The 21,966-nt window shown below is 42.5% G+C and overlaps 1 protein-coding gene across 1 annotated transcript in view; it reads right to left on the bottom strand.

The window, feature by feature from the left end:
• The window catches only part of LOC128912274 (unconventional myosin-X-like), an 88,092-nt gene that overhangs the window by 5,894 nt on the left and 60,232 nt on the right, over positions 1-21,966 (bottom strand). Inside the window, exons 24-38 of the mRNA XM_054207756.1 lie at positions 21,671-21,710; positions 19,348-20,136; positions 17,128-17,251; positions 16,387-16,630; positions 15,446-15,541; positions 13,713-13,806; positions 13,028-13,083; positions 10,983-11,125; positions 9,535-9,729; positions 8,167-8,324; positions 6,809-6,932; positions 4,022-4,319; positions 2,552-2,759; positions 1,636-1,772; positions 652-775 (exon numbers count right to left, since the gene is read on the bottom strand). Of these exons, the coding sequence (XP_054063731.1) occupies positions 652-775; positions 1,636-1,772; positions 2,552-2,759; positions 4,022-4,319; positions 6,809-6,932; positions 8,167-8,324; positions 9,535-9,729; positions 10,983-11,125; positions 13,028-13,083; positions 13,713-13,806; positions 15,446-15,541; positions 16,387-16,630; positions 17,128-17,251; positions 19,348-20,136; positions 21,671-21,710 (2,830 nt within the window). The remainder of the gene's footprint in view (positions 1-651; positions 776-1,635; positions 1,773-2,551; positions 2,760-4,021; positions 4,320-6,808; positions 6,933-8,166; positions 8,325-9,534; positions 9,730-10,982; positions 11,126-13,027; positions 13,084-13,712; positions 13,807-15,445; positions 15,542-16,386; positions 16,631-17,127; positions 17,252-19,347; positions 20,137-21,670; positions 21,711-21,966) is intronic.

Genomic DNA, 21,966 nt, shown 5'->3' with positions numbered 1-21,966 from the left:
TACTCCAGTCAGCTTAGTTTTGCATCCCTAATTGCAAGGTTACTTCATACTGGTGTGATCTCTGGCTTAACCAGCATCATTGTGCTATGGATTACAGTGACTTAAAAACAATTACTCAGCAGATAAATATTGTGAACTACATTCTCGTTTCTTTTTCTGCAGTACTCTTTTAGTGCCTCTCTGTTAATAAGAAACTGGCCAGAAGGTAGGTTTGCCTAGGCAATTCCTGTAACGCCTCAAGGATGCACTGCTCTTGTAAACCGATATGCAGACAGCTAGATTTTCCAGTTTTCTTTACACCTGTGCTCTGCAAGCAGCTACTTTTAATGATTCTTCTTGAATAATTATCCAAATTTCTATATCTTTTAAAATTAAAGATAAATTTTAAAAGCATTTTATTACCATTGCTCTTCCAGTTTTTTGAAGCCTTTGTTTATTTATTTTTGTTGCTTTTGTTCTAATACTCCTATTCCCTACAGAACTTGGCAGTGTATCCGCTTGGTAGATTCTAGACAAAAATCCAACACACTAAATTCTTCCGTTCAAACCAGCATTCCTGCTTCTATTGCAAAGGCAAGCGCCAGTTTTCTGTATATTCTCGTGTGCTTCTGCCACCCTGGAAACCAAATCATTCTCCCAGAGCGAGCTTACCTGCTCAAACATGAAGGCAAACTCCACCCCATCTTTGGGAACATTCTCAATATCTAAGAAGCAATAAAGCTTAAAATACAGCTGCCACTGTCCTTCCTCCTCTTCTTCTTCAGAGCCGGCAAGTCTGCAAGATAGGAAAAAGAATGAGAGGGGAAAAAGGCAGTTAAGCAGAAGCACCACAGTACTGGGATGTCCACAGCGCAACTCATGATGTGAAGGTACCCCTGGATTTCTGAAACGGAGAGCATACAGAACTACCTGTTTTACCAGGACAATCTCAGTGCAGCAGACTTTCTGGTAAATTCCATCTTTTCCTCTGAATCACAGGAAATTTTGATTCAGAAGGACCCAAAGTTCTTATCAGATATTCTTGGTCAAAAAATTAGTGGTTCTAGATAAACGCAAGAGTTGGGGGCAGGACACAAACTGTTCCCCATTTTCAAGATACTGTTTCTATGTAACCTTGTGACTCTGAAAAGCATCAGCCTTGCCACCATTTGGAACAATTTTATTTTTGTCTTTAGAACAGATATAAAATAGACAATGGCACTGCCAGATTCTTTCACAATTTATTGCTTTCTTTATATATCTGACCGCAGTCCACAGTAAGAAATTAGAGCTGCATTTCTGTGTCCAAATCTTGCCCTCTCTTCTGATATAGCTATCATGATGTAAATTGACAAGATCACTATCAGACTTAAGCAAACCGTCTCTGAGCTCTGCTCGTAAACCGTTAGTCTTTGATAAAGGCACTGCTAATTTTGTCCTGACGAGCCTGATAAAGAATGCTTCTTTGTCACCGAAATAGATGTGAACATGGTTTTCCACAGTGAGAAAGAGCATTCAAACCTTACCAAAAGGAAGTTCAAACTAAAGTGAATGAATCACTGTGGCCGCTTTGGATAAAACTACACGACTGTACTATCACTTAGCCCAGTGTCACATCCAACTAGGAATTAAGGATTTTATGAAACATTCTTGTACCTCTCAAACTTGGCCAAGATATCAGCCACAATCACCCGACTCTCCACAGCACGGTCCACCTGCTGATTATGTTCAAAGAGCGCGAACATGTTACGGCTGTCCTCCATCGCCAAACCTCGGATCAGCTTTTCAACCACCTGCAAAATCAGGGAGGGACAGATCACAGAGGAGATCACACACACTTTCACAATGAAGAATCAGTATCATAGACCTCCATCACATTTCTCCCCTGGTTATCTCATTTTCAGATTAAGGAATTCTAACCCTAAAAAGTCATTCCCTGCAAGGAAGTTGTTGCTTCTATTTGATCATCCTCGCTGTTCCTTCTCTGAACCTTTTCGGTCTCCACTACCCTTTTGGAGATGGGGGAATTGGAACTCTGCACAAGATACAGGCACGTAATGGATTTAGATGTCATGATGATATTCTTGGTTCCTCTGGTAACAATTCCACTCTACTACTATTTTTACCTGTTTAGCACTAATGTTTTCACAGTCGTGCCTACTATAAGCTGGAATCTTGCTTATGACCTGCTAATGATTAAGTTACTGGTAGAATATCCCTTCCAGAAGGATTACATTATGAACTGAAATTTCAACTCGTCCAGAAAACTGTGTTTAGCAAATCATCAGAATTGTTACCTTTCCAGTTGGCAGAACACCAAAAGAGTTCAGATTTTCCAACACCGTTGTTAAGTGATATTTTACAACCTGGTCACAGGCCCTGCATAATTCTGAACCTGCAGAATAAGCAGAGCTTTCCCTACAGACTTTGCAGTTACAGCAAAAAAGTTGTAATTAAAAAAAATAAATAAGTGAGAAACTGGAGATGAATGGGAAAAAGGAGTCCCTTCAACAGACCCAGTGCCCAGACACAGAGATGTGCTTACACCCGACTAACGCTACTAATGCATTACCTCCCCAGCGCTTGTGTGGGAATTGATGGTTATTTTACAGGAGCCACCGCCATGGCAGTACACTGTTGTGGTCATTTCTTCACGGGTGAGAAGAGCCTGTATTTCCTCCTGGGAGGGCACAAACTCCCTCGTCTTTGTCCTCTTCAGGGAATCACTTATGAATTGCGCATACCTGTCTATTTCTGAGCCTGGAAAGAGGTCTTTTACCCTAATGGCAAAGAGAAGCAAAAAACCCCATTACACAGTGAACCAGAAAGCACGTGCATTACCATATAACTTGGGACTACTGTACCTAAAGAGTTCCGTAGAGACAGCGATGTCAAGTGCAACCTTGAAGAATGAGCCCGCTTATTTCCTAAACCATACAACCTGCTTTTACCAGTCATTCCAAAGTCACTTCAGTGGCATTTCTCAGCAACATATGAAATAAGCAGTTCAAACTTTCAGGAGCGTAGTACCAGCTGAAGACAGTGGGATTAACTATCTTAATTTCCAAAATTGAGATTAAGAGCTACGAAATCAAACGTAGCCCTTTTTCATTTAGTCTTAATTGTTTTTTTAAGTTGCTGATCGTGCCTGAGCCACTTTTACAGTATTTTCCAGAATCAAGAAGGTAGAAAGTAGATGCTTATACACGGTTCTCTTCCCTCCAAGGGCAGCAGTTCTAAGTATAACATTATCTGCAACTCCAGTGATAAAAACATGAAATGGCAACATGGAGTATTCCTCAGCGTCTCTTAGAACGAGGCCCTGGATGTAGATATTTGGTGTATTGGCACAAATTTCACCACACTCTTTCCTAGCTTGGAAGGAATCAAATAGATTTTATCAATCTTTCTCATCATTTGTGAATGGAGTGCGGCTACATGGCTGCACAGCTCAGCCCCAATGCAGACTGCTTTGGAAGGCTGCATTAGATGCTGAACGTGAATTGGGAAGAAATGTAAATGATTGAATTCATAAAAATTGGAGGTTAAAGCAGATCAGAAATACAAAATGTAAGGATTACGTGCCTAGTTAAACAAACAAATATTGAAAAATTATAGATTGGATTTACAATATATCTACTGCTCCACAGTACACATTTTGCCTGTGGCAGCTGCAAGGTGGTACTTATTTCATGGTGTATGAAAGTACAGTCCTCACCTTTCCTGCAGGTTGAGAACGTTTATATGGACATTAGTAAGCAGTAGGTCATCAGCTGTAAATCCACTTTTAACACAGTCTCACGGTATTCTGTTTGGGCAGCCTTACTTTCCACATCCTTTTGACACAACAGATGGGTGTCAAGGGGGGAGTTTGAATACAAGAGAATGGCTGTGAGCACAATTCTTAATTGTGCACAAAGGTAGGAGGCTGCAACACCACAGGAAGATGTTTGCACAGGAGGAGGGCAACAAAGCTAAGTACAACAGGAGTGGACAATAAGGAGAGAGGAAGGAAACAGGCTGCAAATGAAGAGGACGGTACCTTCTAAGGTGGAACTTGAGGTAGCGCAGGATCCCTCTACTGGGCAGAAAGGTGCAGCTCATACATGACATCAGCTGCCAGTGGTGCAGGTTCCCAGTACTGTTGGGATGCGGCATGTGGTTAGTTTGTTTGATGAGCTGACAGTACACTTCATCGCGGAGGGGCTTTAAATCATGGCAGGTCTGCAGGATGCCTTGGATAATGGGTATGGGGTCAGACACTGTCTCAATTTCCTGAAGGGAGTTAAAGATCTTCACCGCTTCATCCTGTAAGCTGCTGTAACCCTTCTCTTGTTGCACTGGGGAACGATCACAAAGGTGACAAGAAGTGAGCATCTCCCTCATTCTCTACCAGCCCAGCAACGCTACTAGCAACTGTACTCGTCTGTCACAGAAGGACGGCAACCCGAGCATTAGCTCATCTCCTGAACTTAAATGTAATTGGCACTGGTGAGGCCTCACCTCGAGTACTGCGTTCAGTTTTGGGCCCCTCACTACAGGAAAGACACTGAAGTGCTGGAGCGTGTCCAGAGGAGAGCCACCAGGCTGGTGAGGGGTCTGGAGAACAAGTCCTATGAGGAGAGGCTGAGGGAACTGGGCATGTTTAGTTTGGAGAAGAGGAGGCTGAGGGGAGACCTCATTGCCCTCTACAACTACCTGAAAGGAAACTGTAGAGAGGCAGGGGTTGGGCTCTTCTCCCAAGGGAATAACGACAGGACCAGAGGAAATGGTATGAAGCTGCGACAAGGGAGATTTAGATTAGATATTAGGAAGAATTACTTTACTGAAAGAGTGGTCAGGCACTGGAACAGCCTGCCCAGGGAGGTGGTGGAGTCACCATCCCTGGAGGTATTTAAGAAACGTGTAGACATGGCTCTTCAGGGCATGCTCTAGTGCCCAAGATTATTGTTTGTGGTGGAGTGTTGTGTGTGGGGTTGTGGGTGTGGAGTTTAGTAGGTGGGTGCTTTTTTTTTTTTTTTTTTGTGGTTGGACTCGATGATCTCAGAGGTCCCTTCCAACCACTAAGATTCTGTGATTCTGTGATTCTGTAATGCTTCCCCGTTAAATGTGTAAATGCAGTTTTAATTAGTATTTGCCAACATCTCACTTGTCAACACTGTAAATCCATTTTTGGATATCCTGTGCAGAAAAGCAGAGTAATGTTTTTAAAAGAAACTAGCTTTGAAATCTAGTCCAGGCTTCAGTGTCTGCAGATGAGGTGCCAAGAGACAGCTTTTGGTGCCTCATCTGCAGACACAGGTGAAGGGGTGGCAGAAAGTCATCTCCTCACCTGAGAGCAGCTATAAAGCAGAGGGTCACTAATGCAATTAAGCCTTTATGTGCCTGAATGCAGACACCGAAGCCTGGCTTACGTACTTCCAAAATTCTCTGTTGTGCCCATGTCAGCTTTGACCCCCGAGCCAACACAGAATTTTGGCAAATTGGTGTACTGCAGATGCAGCTTTTACCTATTGTATAGATTTAAAATGCCTACACCAACACTCGTTATGTCTTTTAAGCACCTAAATGTCTGCTTTGAATTGCTCAGAAGTATGTGATACTACCATACTGCTGCAGGCTTGCATTCTCCCGTGCGCATCTCTGGGACTATAGGTCCTTCTGAATCTCCTATGCAGCCATTGCTTCTCCAGTGGCCATGCATTAATTGTACAATACAAATACACATCCCTACAGCAGTAAGTCCCACAGCGTAAGTACTTGCTCTGTAACTTTTCTGTATTTCAGAATTATTTTTTTTTCTGGGCTTTTAACCTGTCACTTAATTTAATCCTTGTATTATGAGAGACAGTGTGCAGTTACTCCCCTTTCACCTTCTCCATGATAGTCCTCTAAGCCCTAAAAACTTCTATTTGAGGCTGAAGAGTCCTGCTCTATTTAGTCTCTTAATTGTAGGCAATTCTTTCTGTGCCTTTGATCATCTTTGGGTAGGTTTTTACTTCTCCTGTATCTTTGTTAAGATGCAGAAGGCCAAGCTGTATCCTGTATTCAAGGTGCAGGTGCATGATACATCAATACAGCCACACAAAGACTTTATTTTTCCTTTTCTAAGCTTTCAAAACCTTGCATTTGCTGTTTTGTTTCTGTGCTTGGTACAAGAGCTGCCATTTTCATAAAGCTATGTAAATTTGTGTTCACTTTCCTAAGCAGAAGTAGATCACTCAGACCCATTGCTGCTTTTCCCATATACATTGCTTTGCATATCCAGATGGAAATTAATTTCTGAAAAGGTTTTGTGGCCCAGTCGCTCTGCATTAGAGATTCTTCTATAGGTCTTCAGCAGCAGCTTTCAGTTTTTGTATGCCTGTCTGGAATCATCAGCAAATCACTTTGGTTTTCTGGTAGCCTATCAGACAGTCTAGCTCTTTCATGTTCCTGAAGCGTTTGAAGAAAGGATTAATTCAGCCTGGTTTTACAGCAGCTTCTGTATGAATACTATCCCAGTGCCAGTTGCGTGATGGAATCCTGTTGTAGGATTTCCACTGAGCCATTTGCAACCCAGTTGCAGCTCAAGGATGACAGGCCGCACATCCCCCAGCTGGATGATAAACTATCTGCCCCCATTTACTTTAAGATTCAGTGTTCCTAAGACAGAATACATTTCAGGTAGAGAAAGGGACTGCTCCCTCTGTCTGAACCCTGCGGGCTACACTGCCCCAGCTGGACTTTGCCTGCGTAGAGAGAGCTTACAGACCACTTTTGTGGTGCTCAGGCTCCACACTGATCCTCTAAATGCGAGCAGATTCTGTCCCACAGGTAAAATACTTACAGCTGACACTAACATCTCCATACGGTAGTGGGAGCAATGGGGAATGCAAAGGGTGCTGGGTATATCGCAAGATTGGGTTCCTCCTATATGTCTGTTCCACTACTTCAAAGTTTGTGCTGTTTTCCTGAGGGGGAAAAAGAAAAAAAAAGAATTATCCTCAAATGGGGACAGTCTTTCACAGGATATCCTTATATATTTAGGTTCGAGCTCAACCATGTTTATCGAAGTTTCTGGAGGTCTATAAAGGGACTAGGTGACCAAAGCATAGTTCACATATAAAAATTACTCTACATTATTTCTGTAAATAAAACATAAGAACAGCCGTGCTGGGTCGTACGAAAGGTGACCAAGCACAGGATCTTGACTTCAAATGTGGCTTGTGGCTGATACCTAATACAGGCATGTAATGGGCATGTATGGCACGATTCCTCCCTGGTATATATTTCAAGCTTTCAACAGCAAATGGTTAATGACTTTCTGACCACAGATCCTCCATGAGCCTGTCCTCCCTGAATTTATCTGGTTGTACTACATGTGTTTACAGAACGGACAACCAAAATGCACACGGTGTTCAAAATCTGGGCCTGTCACTATCATACACACTGGCATCAAATTCTTCCACATTTTGTCCTATATTCCTTCCCTAACAGTACTTAATGTTCCATTTGTCCTTGAATCCTGCGCTGAAGTTTTCCAATATTCTCCACAGTCACTCCCAGCTCTTCCTTCCTGAATAGTTACTATCTAATGGCATTTAGTTTACAGCTCATCACAATGTGTATGTTTACATATACCTTTCTTCTGAAATATGCTTTGGTGTGTCTTCTAACGTGATTCTACATTTAATTTGCTACAGTTTCTGGAACGAAGACTTTTCAAAAATTACTCCTGCTACAGTGGCACAATTTCTGCTATTTTGAAGGGCATTTTCTTTCCACTCTGTACTCTGCTATTTAACCATGCAAGCCTTAGGTATGAAGAGGACTTCAGGTTACAGCAAAGTCATATGGCTGGTAGGAATGGAAATTTTTATATTTGTGTCCGGAGGATGCCCAGGAGAGGAAAGGATGAAGCAAGGATTTGCAAATACTTGATGGTGTAATCCTGCATGCAATTTGTAATTGCATAGCAGTGGTAGCCTAGACTTATGCAGATCAGTTAACATGCTAATTCAAAATAAATTTCACCTAAGATTTGATTATTTAGTTGCACAGTCATTTAGGTTTCTTTTCTTTTCTTTTTTTTCCCCCCTAAGACAGCAACCCCGTTTGTTGCCACATTCTCAGCAATGACTGGGTAAGGCCAGTGGTGATCTGGCTGCTCCCAGCTCACTTGGGAATGAGCATGATGCCACCTACCCTGATGTCACGAATGAGTTGCTGTGTAGGTGTTTCTATGGGAACTTTGCTGTCAATGACACCTTGAATGGCAGAGGCCCAGCGCATAGCTTCATTCAACAGCTTCGTGTACAGTCTGTAGGAGTGCTTTCGCCCATGGACAATGATGTTCCAATAGCCTGTGGAGAAACAAAGAAGCTGGAAGGTGAAACTTGCTTCCATGTTATCTTCTTTTTTTGTCTGTAGCACTTGGCTGAGGAAAACCGTCGCTGCTTTGATAGCAACATATAGTGTGTCTGGTTAAAATTGACTAGGTAGACATTAATGTCCCCCGTTCCCAAAACATATTTATCAGCAGGAAGGTCCCAACCCAGGTTTTGGTACAAAGACAGCTTTCCAAGACACAAGTATCTTGTAGTGTAACATGAATACTCCTGTGCCAACCAGGCAGCTCACTTTCACTGGCAGGGTTAGCCAACACTGTGCTATTTGTCACTCAGGAAATGACCACTCTAAACACAGCACCCAGTCAGATTGCCAAATCTGTTCTCATAACTTTTAAAAATAATGTGTTTGACATAAACTGAGAGAACAGGTCAGGGTGATGACAACTCACTCTGATAAAGGCAGCCCTACACATCTGTTGAGGTAAAAAAAGTTAATGATTTCTTGCAAATGAACAGAATAAATTTCTTCTCATCTCACTTTAATAAACACTTCCAGCTTTCAGCCTTTTTAAAAAATATTCCAAGTAACTTCACTACTCAAATGTCCAGTATTTCAAGTCTTCGTCTTCTTTGCCGGGGGGATTCACCCTTTGCCTCATAACTCGAGCTCCCTCCCAAACTCCTAAGGCAAGCAATGCAGGATCATGCCACATCCTGCCTTCCCAGAACTGCACAGAAAGCAAACATAGGCCCTTGTCATCTTTTGTTTCTAACAACTTGAGTGATGCTACAAACAAGACTTACAGTGTATGCCATTGCTCTTATTTACGAGAATAACATTGACCCCAGAGACAAATGGGGGGCATGCCACAAAATGACAGTTATTTACAGAGATGGACTGATAATTACAGTGTCAGCTATAAGAACTCATACCCCTTTCCCTATCCAGGAAACACTTAGTGACACTACTCAGTGAAAAAACATCAGCACTGTGTATCTCTGTCAGGTGTGAGGGATTTTCTGTCACTTGCACCCTACTCTCTGGCCCTTTGCAAGTCTCTTAGAGTTTCTGTGGGGAAAGATGTTTGCAGCCAGACACAGAGCCTCAGATAACATCAAGTCTACCTCCTCAATATGACACACCATTACATTCCTGCACCATCCCCTCTTCAGGCAACTCCACACATGGAAATTCTACTCACTACTGCTTGCTTCTTCTTACCTGTGTCTTTAAAAACCCTCTCATCGGGCTGCACTACGGAGCAGAGGCTATTGAGCACGAGTGTGCCAAGCTTGGCAGCTGTGCGCTCAGACGACTTGTAGTAATCGAGGGCAGTGTTTGTCAGAACAAACCAGCGTTTCTTCATCTTCAGAGAGGACATCTTGTTGCTGCTCTGAACCTCTTTGTGAAGCCAGCCTAGCACAGGAACACAAACATGTCAATGGTTTCACCACTACAACAGTCCTGTCTCTTGCCTGGTGGGTCTCTTAACTCTGGGATTGGAAATCCACCTCTCTGGAAAAGGCTCTTGCTGGGAGCTACCGGCCCTACCCATGAGCCCAGAGGTTCCATATAAAGAAAAGACAAAGAGACAGACCTTCCCGAACACATGCCTTTGTGGCTACACCACTGTCACACACGTATCTTACTGTGAAGTGCAGAGCATACATTGACTTTGCAAAGGAGCATTCCTTTTTTTCTTTCACTAATGAACAATATGCGATAAAAGGAACCGTTGCCTTGCAATTAAGTATTTTGAATTTAAGGTACTTGAACTGTTGTCTCATAACCTGCTTTATATCATTCAGTCTCCTTGAAATGTTTAAGATTAGGATGGAATGCTTATGCCCCTTTTTGGTGACCCTTTTCTTCCCATCCTCCTGCCTTGCCATAACCACTTTCAGACCTTTATTCCCTCATAGACACTTTCTGGAAGATGTAAGGCAATTTGCTCATGCATTTGCTTTCCACAGATTGGATCAGGAGTGTCTCCGTACATTTAAGAGCATGTGATAGGCTGAAAGTACTAGGGAAATTTAAAAATATTTGAGACAAATGGGAGACTAGTTTGTAATATGTGTGTGATCACTACTCATGCATCAGCTCCTCCATCTCCAACTAACTGGAGATACAATTTAAATCTTTTGCTCAGCCTCAGAGAATTATTCTTACCTCACTATGTCTACCATAATCAGGTTAGTTTGTTTAGCTGAGGACAGCAGACAAAGATCTCTCTCCCTCTCACTCTACATGACAGGTGTCAGAAGGAACAGAGCTTTCTGAACACAAAAGCTGCAGTGTCATGTTATAGTCAGACTAAGCCAGCTGCTCCTAAACGGCAGCCATGCTCCTATTCCCTGACGGCATTTGCTGGACGTGTTGAAATAGGCTACAGAACCAACATCAGAAAACTGAATGCACAAAAGAAGGCCTTATTTTTTTCCAGCTTTAGCTTTCTGAATCCACCTAACAAGGAATTTGTTAAAAGCCAGTGCCAGCACAACACAGGACATGGCAAGCAGCAGGCAGGGAGGTGGAGAGGGGCAGAGAATGACAGGTTTTGGGGAGCAGCTAAACCCTAGATTGGATGAGCTACAATCAAACCTCCCCCTCAGATTATAAACAGAAGATGAGTTTCACATGCTGTAATTGCATGCATTTCCTTTTACCTCTCACAAGGAACTCCTGGCCATCAACCTTAGATTCGCCTTTTGGTTTCTGCAGCAGGGAGATCCAGTGATGCATCTCCTCGGGGGTGTCGCTGTTGCAGTGAATCACTCGGTTTGCTGTGATGATCACAAAAGAATTTGGTCTGCCAGAAAATAAAAGCATGAAAACTGGTCATAGCCATGCAAATATTTCAACTCACAGCACACCCAAAGCCATGTCCTCTACCTTCCCATAAACAATGCAGAAAGATTCTCTGAATACAAGCTACAGAGAAGTGTAGAACCACTTAAGGGCAACTACTGTGCAGTTGGTCTGCAAGCTGATGAACGCAGAGACCAGATAAATGGAATTAAACATCTTTCAAAAGCTATTTCCAAAGACTAGAAAACATTAATTAGCTAATGACCAGCTGTAAAATGTCTGGGTTCATAAGCAAAGGACTTTGTTCTGCTTTCTGATCGGACTGAGTTAGTGCTAGTACCACTGGGCTGAGCTAGTACGGCCATTCTCCTCGTACTTATTAAAAACCAGTGATGCAGTAGCAAATGTAGGTCCCAGCAGAGTCAGCTAAGGTGGGTTTGAGATTTGTTTTAAAAAGGATGATCCTGACAAAACAGAGGAAAAACTGTTATGTTCCTCTTAGATGACTTTGTCCTTCTCTTGCAACAGACAAATGTGGACTACGAAAAGAATATTGACAATTATGCACAGAACTGATGCTTTACAGGAAAATGGAAGAATAAAAATGACCAGTTCCAAGAGGACAGACTCAGAAAACTTTGAAAGCAAACACAGATTTCTATGAGAAAACAAAGAAATTGAAAAGTAAAACGCAAGTATGAAACAAAAGGTAAAAGGTGCAAATCAAGCAACTGTCTGGCCATTGCATAAACTTAAAAATAGGCTGCATAAAAACCATAGTTGAAAATGAAGCACTCTCCTCAAAATTTGTTTTATGTTGATTCAAACACTTATACTCCAGAAGAGTGTACCTCAGCAGATACATGAACAAATTTAGATTGGATATCGGGAAGAAATTCTTTGCTGTGAGGGTGGTGAGGCACCGAAACAGGTTGCCCAGAGAAGTTGTGGCTGCCCCATCCCTGGAAGTGTTCAAGGCCAGGCTGGATGGGGCTTTGAGCAGCCTGGTCTAGTGGGAGGTGTCCCTGCCCAGGGCAGGGGGGTTGGAACTGGATGATCTTTAAGGTCCCTTCCAACGCGAACCATTCTGCGATTCTGTGAAATTTTGGCTGTTCAGCTTACTATTTGTGCCTAGTTTTTTACTGGGATACAGATTAACTATGAGGAGCCCAGGCTGAGAACTGGCTAAAACATTTTGATCAATGAAATCTTAAGTCTGCTACCAAGATGTGCATTTCCTATACTAGTAACCCAAAGTCCCGGCAACCTGTGTGCAAAAAAAAGCAGATCACAGAGGTAAATAACTTAATAACTAATGTTTTACTTCAGCACTGTAGTAAGAATCTTTGCCCTGGCTGAACCTGTTAACACTGTAGGAAATAATTAAATGTTAACATAAAGTGATATGAAACGTCCCGCAGTCTCTTCTCTGAAACTAACCAGTCTGTGAACTAAAGGTCTGTGCTCTGTTGTAAAGATTTCAAGAGTACAAATGTCTAAATTCATCCATTACTCTTCCACAATGCTGTTTCTGTCCCCTAAATTTACAAGATTAACTCAAAATTATTCTGTTGAAAAGCTCAAAGTTCTGGTTTTGCTAGAAATTTTTGTTTAGTATTAATAGGTAAGACTGTAATTTCTTGCCATTGATATTACGCTGTTTCCACTTCTAAGAGGAAAAGGAGAAACTTTCGCTCAAAGAAAATACACGTGGGAACTTCATGCCTGTGAAGTGACATAGCTTGAAACAAGCTAAAGACTTCAGTTTCAGTTATGTTTATTTGTTTGGAGATAAATTCTTAGGAGTTTAAACAAATGCAACCCGCAAAGAAAACCTGGGCCTACCCACAAAAATATGTTAGAGAGTTTCTGATCTAGGAGATGGTGAAGTTGCTGTACCTACCTATCAGGATTGTCTGAGGCACAGACAGAGTCGATAAGCCCCACGTCCAGCGTTCCCTGTACAGTGAGAAAGACACAGATAACAGGAACGGCTTACATCTTAAATTACAGACATTCTCTTTTGTGAATAGGATTGGAACTGAAAACATTCTTCTGAATTCCAACAGCTTGAGTAGCAATGAACATACGGGAAAGGCACGAGTGAGTCATCTTTGCTCCCTAAACAGCATAAGATGTGCAAGGGCTCCACAGCATTGGAGAAAAAAAAAAGCTACAAATTTCCAGAAAGCATTAGGAAGGTCTGAAATAACCTTTTGCTAGCATCTCAATACTAGCAAAATACATAAATGCATAGCTCTTCCCAACTGCATATCTTCTCTCCGGAGTAACTGTGACCCAGACTAGTCCCATAATCCCATCCAAAGACGTTTTATCTGCACAACGCAGCCCTCCTCTTCCACACAAAGAGAGCTATTGGTGATCAATCTGAGCCACCCACCACAACCACGACATTCCCCACGACTTACCCTCTTTTCTATCAGCTTTGCTGTTTCGTTATAATAATTGTCCAACTTTCTTATACTGCTCATGAACTACAGCACTGCATGTGCTGGAAAAACATGCACAAAACAGTTAAACACAGAGGGTTCTAAGCATGCCCGCAGACTGGTTGCACAGTAACTCACCACAGCATTCTTTGGATTGGCCTGTTCATCTTGCATTTCCCTCAGCTGCTGTGCCGTAGCACTGTGTACTCGGCTCAGGACATTAAACCAACCACTGGCAATCGAAACAGACTCAAAGTTAGGATTTGGGTAGTGAAGCTAGCTCTAGAATATGATCAAGGAACCTGAAAAGCAGCCTGTGGGAATAGTTCTTCATTCACAATTTCCTGAGGACTATGCTACAAAATACCTCTTGGGCTGATCATACCAGACCCTAACGTCTTCCTCCTTATTTATCCATGAAAATTCTGCACATGTTCTTCAACCCACTGACAGCTGCTCCCACAAAAACCAGTTTTCTACTTGCTATTCAAGGAACTGTAAGCAGGCAGTGGCCTTACCAGGCAGCACATGTCAGCAGACTGAGAAGAGCATATAGATGTTGTAAAGACAGGGTCAGTTGGGAATCTTCCTGGACTAGAGTCCTAGAGACGCCTGGGAGCCTTCTTAACTAGCCTCTCTCTGATCTGCTCATAAACTTGAAAGTCATATGGCTGTCAATTAATCATGAGTTTTATTATAAGTTAATTTGGAGTTATTTCTCTGTGAAGTACAGACATATCTGGAGGCTAATCTCTGTTGCAGAACAAGCGGATTCTTATCTGCAGCTTCCAGTGAGATCTGCAAACATCTAGACTTCATGGAGGATTCTCAAATTGGATAGCCTACGACATCTGCTGATCTGCCCTTTGCTAGTGCAAGTGTTGGTGTTTTCTTCTCCTTCAGAACAGAGACTGACAGGGCATTGACAGAGGCCACATTTGTTTTACACTTGCCCTAGCAATTCTGCAGTGTTATCCTGGGGCATGACTACTCCAGTTGTGGACGTTCTGGGCTAAGAAGTTATTGTTTCTTCAGCTGCTGCCCCTTGAATTTGCCTGTTTCTTGTTCATGTGTCTGTTCTTTAGTCTATTTCTGTTAATCTATTTGTGTCCAAACACTTTCCCCCTTCCTCTCTCTACATCCAAATGAAATAACAGACCCTATAACTTCACAGAATCAGATTAAAGTAGATCAGAGAAACAGTTACACTGGCTGGGCTGAGAGAGCAGAAGCCTTGGTAAGAATGGGAAAAGTGGCAGGACATGAGCAGCTAGGGACAGTAACCTCTTAACTTGGCTTTGCGTAGCCAGAACAGGTTGTCCAACCTGCCCTTAAACAACTGATTCCCACTGCCAGGCCAGGCCGCCAAGAAGGAAGGACATGAGTCATTTGTTTGCTTTGCACTGGGAAGATTTTATCAGATGACACTACAGACTCTGATAAGCTGCAGCCTTTTCTCTGTCTCCTGGATAAAACCCAGCTGCTCTCGCAATCATTTACAGACAACATGAATAGACTTTTTGTTTGATTCAAGATTCCATTTAATAAATAAATCAGCTATTAGACGTTCCAGTTTATATTAAGGTTTTGTGTGTCTCCTGAAGTAACCCTTGAATTCAGCATGCTCACAGCCACATAAGAAGGTGGCAGTCCTGTGACTGAGCAATAGGCTGAACCACCATCTCGGTAGCCATAACTGAGAGCCCCCAAAGTAGGTGTGGTACCTCCCAGTAAGCACGAAATGACACTCAGGAATGAATTCCCTCTTTTCTCCAGCAAAAAGGATGTGATTATGTTTCCTAGGCTCTCCCACGAGTAGCTGCGCCAGACCTGCACCAAATGAACAAACCTAACAAAACTCTTTCTTATACCTGGCATCTTCAGGCGACTCTGCAACGATGTGATAAACTCTGTCTTCTGTCACAACGTCCAAGGCATTCTCCTTTTCATGAATGTCCACAATCTCCCTGCAACACAGCAAATCAAAAGAGCCAAAACTGAAAACGTTTCACAGGCATAAATTCCATCTGGCCAATTTTTTTCACATCGTACCATTCACCATACGGAAGGGAAATCACTGGTTTAGATGGCTTGTACCTCCAACAGAAATACAAAATTCCTCTAATACATATTAAGACTTTTAGGCTCCCCTTAAAAAGATTTGTACAGTTAACCTACTACAAGAGCAAAGCTTAAAGTGTTAAATGGATTTTCTTCAAGTCACCAGCAGAGCAGATGGAAGAAGAGATAACAGGGAGGTAGATATACAGGGCTGTTTACAAAGTGGGGCGTGCCACTACTCTTTTTGACACTTTACAGGCCCATATAATGCTAATAGGTGACTAGTCTCTCTTTCTTACAGCAGGAGCTGAGGATTTGGCTATGGCAGCAAAAAGAGCATTCAGAGCTCAGGAAAAGGCATAGCATGTGCTGCCAAACTCAAATCCTGCTGTGAGCTTCATACCACCTCTGTGAAATGCCTGGAGAAGCCAGGAAACAGATGGAGTCAGGGTAGGGGAGCATGCATGGGGTATGCACTTAATTAGCCCCTCCTGGTCTGGCTCCAGCCATGGCTTGGAAAGAGCTTCTGCCAGATTATGAAATGCAAGGCTGGAAAAAGAACTTGTAATCCTTTTCCAGCCTCCCTCCAGAGTAAAACTAGAAACTCTAATTGTCTTTTCCTTTCCTTATGTTTCTGATTCTCCTAGCCCTATGGAAGATACATAGACCGATGAACTGGCAGCACTGGGCACTTTATTATTGATTTAGAGACTGAATACTAGGGATCAAAAGGATTTATTTCTTCACTCACTTTGCCCTTCTGATATCAATTGTCCCCTTCAGCTTTTCCTCACTATCATTCTCAAAGTACATCAGCTTGGATTCTCGAAGCACAAACCAACGGCGTTTCCAGTTGCGGCGTGAAAGTGTTGACATGCCTCCACCTTTTTTATAGAGCCAGCCTGACTTCAGTGCCTCTTGCTTGGTGCGGAACCACATGAAGGCCTCGTTCTTCAAAACACACCAGCGTCGCCTCCACGGGTTCATAAGACCTCCTGCAAAGTGAGGGAGCAAGATTTCATCAGACACGCAACAAGTGCCATGTTTCCATTCTGATCCAGCTTCCTGGACACTGAGTTGCCACTTCAGCTCCTACATGAAGCGAAGGAGCTGAGGGAGAGAAACAAGATTATGCTTAAGTTTGGACTGAGAAAAAAACAGAACAAACTACTGAAACAAATACAAAATACAGAAATATATGCACTACACCAAATTTTTTAGTATTGTCTTCAGGTTTGTAGCTCAGAATGAGTCATTTAAGCCCATACTAAGTGGACATAATTAGGTCCTAGTGGCAAAGACATCCAGACTAATTCCCTGACTTCCACCTCCTAGCTCTTCTTTTTATTTGCTTGTTTTAATTAAAACAATAAGGAAAAAAAAGAGAGTAAACTGAGAACTAAGAGCAGATGAAGACGATTCTGGAGAAACAGAAGAAGAAAGCGGGTTTTCTAGATTCCATCCTTCCACGCTTTTGGCTAAAGCCGCTTACCCTTCATGTAGAGATAGCTGTGAAAATAGGGTGGTCCTGAGCCATTGAAGATAGTGACTCGTCCATTACAAAACTCTTCGTCTGTATCAATGTAAACATCCACTTCTTCTTCACTGTCCAGAAACTAAAAGAAAATGAAGAAATACAGGCTACTTGGGTTCTCCTGGTCACAGGAGGAGTGGAGCCAAGTAACAAGGCTAGAGAAGTCACATGATCAGAAGGTGCAAAACTACACATGCTCCCTTTACAAAAAAAGCAATACAGTAAAACTAGAGGCTTGACAGCTTACCCATTAATGCCTAAAGCAAGAGTCTCCAGAGCATGGAATTTTCATACCAGAAAGGAGAGTGACATTCGGCAGTGGACGTGGCTAGAAAACTCCAGTTACCCGCAGTAACAAACCTTCCTGCTTCAAGGCAGAGGCCACAGTCCAAAATCTGATTTAACGGGATTAAGAGAGAATTTTTCATTTTGGAGGACTTTTCTGATTTTTTTAGCAGACATGCCAAGATGCTGGACAAGATGGAGCACTAATCTATCCCCAGCAAGGAAATGTCTTGCTTTGGGTTGATTAGGATGAAAAACACGTTCCAGGATAACTGAGCCCTAAAAACAAAGATCTAAATTACTGAAATAATAGTACAGCATTTAATCAACCCTGTTCTCCAACTAGATAATGGCCCTCAGCCATAAGAAAGTACTTCACACATGAAATCGCAAACTATCCTATCATTTCCTTTACCTTAAATACAACTTCCTTAGATTTGCTTTATTAATTTAATACTAATGAATTCAGCTCCTTAGATTTTTCCTTCCTCAGATACATGTTGCTTCTTTTCATTTTTCCTTCTGTCCTCTCTCTGTGATCCCTTTACGTTTCTCTTTTGTCTCCTTCCTGTTCCACTCATCCATTCTCCCTCTCTTGCCATTACGTTTCAAAAAGCAGGTATTCTTGGATCAGCAGCTACTGATGGGATCTTGACCCAGCTGCAGTTATCTCTTCGTGTGGCTCATGCCATGACATAGTATCAACCGCATTTTTCGTGAGTCTTATTCACTGAGGAGCCCAATAAAATCCTCCACTTCTATTTACATTTTAAGAAGAATGGTAGAAACTGGCCGAGGCTGTGACAGAATGATTCATGACTTGAAGGTTACGTGACAGTGATCTGTGGGTACCCGCCCGCATAGAAGGTACCTTTACTCAAGCAGATCACATCATAAAAAATTCTGATGGCTGGCAGCTGACATTAGGGAAATGCAAACAGGAAAAATCATGCAACTTTTTAGGAAGGGTCACAATTTGCCTATTGGAAAAGAACAGAAAAGGAAATAAATTGAGTTCCTAAAAAAATATTAAAAAATCATGTTTTCTAAAGATATTTTGTAACTCAAGTCTCTACTCTCAGGGACTTCATTTATCTAAAATATTTTTATGGCTGTCATTGGCTTCACACCTGAACTCATCACAATCTTACGTGGGCTTATCTGACATCCTGTTCTGTCAGGGGATTTATCCTTTCATTATTAAGGAACTTGCCTGAGGGCACTCAGGAAGTCCAGAGCCTAGTGTGGGATCTAAGCTGAGATGCTTCAAGTGCGAGGCTAATGGCCCAGTTTACTACCCTGTCATTGTCCCTGCGGTAGGAATGAAAAGGTTCAGTGGTCTTGGTTGTGTGCCCCGGGACCCAGCCTAGTTCAGCACAGTAATTTCTTCAAGCCTTAGAATAACTTAACTTGCACATAGTGGCTGAAAATAAACCCTTCGCTCTGAACAGTAACAGGACTAGAACAAGAGAAGTTTTAGTGACGGAAACAAATCAAACTTCAGCCTTTCCCATTTCCTTTAGTGACTGTCCACTAGAAGCTCAGGCTACTTCTGTGAAATCCCTCTAAGGTAAAACATATACCTACAAGATACTAGTTGCCTGCTTTCAGTCTTCCTAACGGGTGTTACATTAGTATACGGTGTGGTGATTGAAACAATCTGAAATAGCCTAGGTACATACGTGCTAGATTGTGTACCAGTAATACCGGACAGTCACAAGCCCTCCAGTGCTCAGCCTGACTCTTTTTTTCTATCTGATTATTGATGCAAGGGAGAGTTATATGTTAGTAACAATACCTAGAGCAAATGGGCATATGTTAAGAAGGCAAGGATGTTATAAATATCAACAAAGTCACACTAATGTCCAGAAAGGTGAAGGGAGGGATTCTTACCGAGTCCAAGCTGCCACGGTTGGAGTCCAGGCTGGTACCATGGGAGTGTCTCAGACCTTCCTCACCATTCAGGGGCTCAGCTGAGGCGCTGCCTGCATCTCCACAGCCATCAGACTCCTCATGGTCGTAGTCAGACTCCACATCTTGGGGGGAAGTATAAATCGGCTCTCCCACCTCTCCGCTGTTACTCCGTGTATCTGAGACAGTGCTGTGAATGCTTTCTGCTGGGTCAGATAGGAGTCTCTGCTCTTTGGGGCTAGTGGTTCTTTCCAGAGGTTGTCCTGGAGCAGCGACAGCCTCTCCCACTTCCCTTTGGAGAATTGGAAAGCTTGTGTCCGCACCTTTCTCTGAGCAGTTATTGCTGTTTCTTGTGCCATGCTGATTCAAGACCACCAAACTGGAAGTTGGCCGTCCTTCGTCATCAGCATGAAAACCCTCATCCACTTCTTCTTCAGCCAGTGGTGCCACCAGGCTGCAGTCAATGTTGAGTGTCCCCTCACTAGAAAGTGAGTGCTCTAAGTTCTGCACACTTTCATCCAGATTGCCAAAATCCAGCAGGTCCAAGAACTCCTGGGCAACCCTAGATGCCTCCTTTTCCAGCCTCTGGATCTCTTCTTCTCGCTGACGATTGATTTCATTCCTGGTATTGTCACAGATGATAGACATGTGATCCTCTTTCTGTTGCTGCAACTTCTCAATCTCCTTCTCCAGTCTTAAGATCTCCTCCATCTGACGTCTCTCTTCTTCTTGCAGGGGAATATCTACCTCCTCAGTCTTTACTGCTTCCACCTTAGAGAATTTATAAGAGTGTTAAAGCAGTTTCTTCAACCTGTATGTGTTCCTTGCCTGGACCTTTAATTCTTCCTATCTCCTGTGCTTGCCTTGTACCTCCCACGTGCAAAAAGACGATTCTAAGCATCCTCTCCTTTTCTGATCAGCATCTGACATCACCCACGGTGTAAATACTAACGGCAGAACTACTAGATCTTCGGGTACCTCCTTTTTTTCAGCAGCCTACCTCCTTTCTGAATCGTACAAAGTAGTTCGCTGGGATGGGTGAACTTTTGGAAGAGCCTCTCTGTCTGCTGTTCATGTTACAGCCCTTTGTACACTACAACTTGTATAAAAGGATTCTGAAAGTCCATCCTCTCTTTTTGATCTCACACACATACATGCATATAGGAGAAAGCAACTATATACGAATACATATATGCATAGCCTGCTTAAGAGCTCAAGATTCCCAGAAATTCATTAAAAGATTTGGGGATTTCATTGCTTCCTGGGTGGGGGGTCTGACCATTAGCATCTAGGTCTGGAAGGGATATTTGCAATGAAGCAGGACTGTATCCACCCCAGCCCCACCCCACCAAAATTCCACCCAGAATTTCTTGGCATTCTTTAGCATCATTGGATGAATGATGGCTGGCTGGCTGCTGAAGACTCTTGTCTTCCTCTATTCTCCACATTGAAGTAACAGGAAATTTCCAGCAAGCATACAATAATTAGAAGACGGAAGATACTGGTAACTTTCACTGATGTTTAGCTATAAGATAAAAGTCACTCTCCCCTCCATGGAGGATGTTGAAAACATACACACACAAGAAAAAGCAGAAATAAGTTCCAAAAGGATTTCATGTACTTCCTGATAAGAGTATGACAATGCAGCCAATGAATTGGCTCACTTAAGCCACATTCTTTGTTTTCTTTGCAGTTACCCTGTTGTTTGTTCTCTACTTCACTCTTACTTGTGGACAAATGCATTTTTATACTCTAATCTGTCATCTCTCCTAAACAGAGCATGCCTGAAACTGGGGAACAAGTGGTTTGGGAAAAGCAATAAGATATACAGCTGTTTTCACACACCTCAGGGTAGGTGGTCTGCTCTTTGATATATCAAGTACCAACAATTAGATCAGTTACAGGGGGTTTATTTTAGCCATGGTAGCAGCCGTCTGCACTCTTATTTTGGCTGTTACAGGCAACAACCCAGCAAAACAGACTGTGTCACAGCGTAGCGCATCACAAGGTCATGTAATGAGCTCAAGCAGTAGAGATAAAAAAGGATGCTGCACACTCAATACAGAAATTTTCAAATAGGAACTATGCAAGCTGGTACACAAGCCTCGAGGGGAAAAAACCCCATCTTATTAACTCTATGCACCCTTGCCAAAGCCAAACACCTGCAGGTTTTGAGTGAACAAAGTCCATTTTTTAAGTAGTGCTGCCACAATAACAATAGTAGCCCCAGGCAAAGCGTAGGCAATGAAGGACCCTTCACAGATACTCAGAGAAGACACATGAAGAGAATAACTGTGAAACTTACCTGAGCCACCTGAAGTAGTGCATTCAGTTGCTCCTTTTCTCTGTTAAAAAACAAGAGATGATAGAAATAGACCCAGCTCTCTACATGAGGCTTTGAGAATTACATGGACACATCATCCCTCCATGGATAAGGTTAAAATAAGGTACCTGTTGTAAGATTGATTTAAAAGCTTTTGTAATTTAGTAAAAATCCAATTCTCTGTGGTTGGCATGACCTTTGTGGATACAACAGATTTTCCCCATGCACTTAACTTTCAGATCAATCAGGAAATTGGATTAGTTGGAACACACTAGGAA

This window comes from Rissa tridactyla, chromosome 7, assembly GCF_028500815.1.
Source record: "Rissa tridactyla isolate bRisTri1 chromosome 7, bRisTri1.patW.cur.20221130, whole genome shotgun sequence".
NCBI classification, from domain to species: Eukaryota; Metazoa; Chordata; class Aves; order Charadriiformes; family Laridae; genus Rissa; species Rissa tridactyla.
This window is presented reverse-complemented; position numbering and strand designations above follow the sequence as displayed.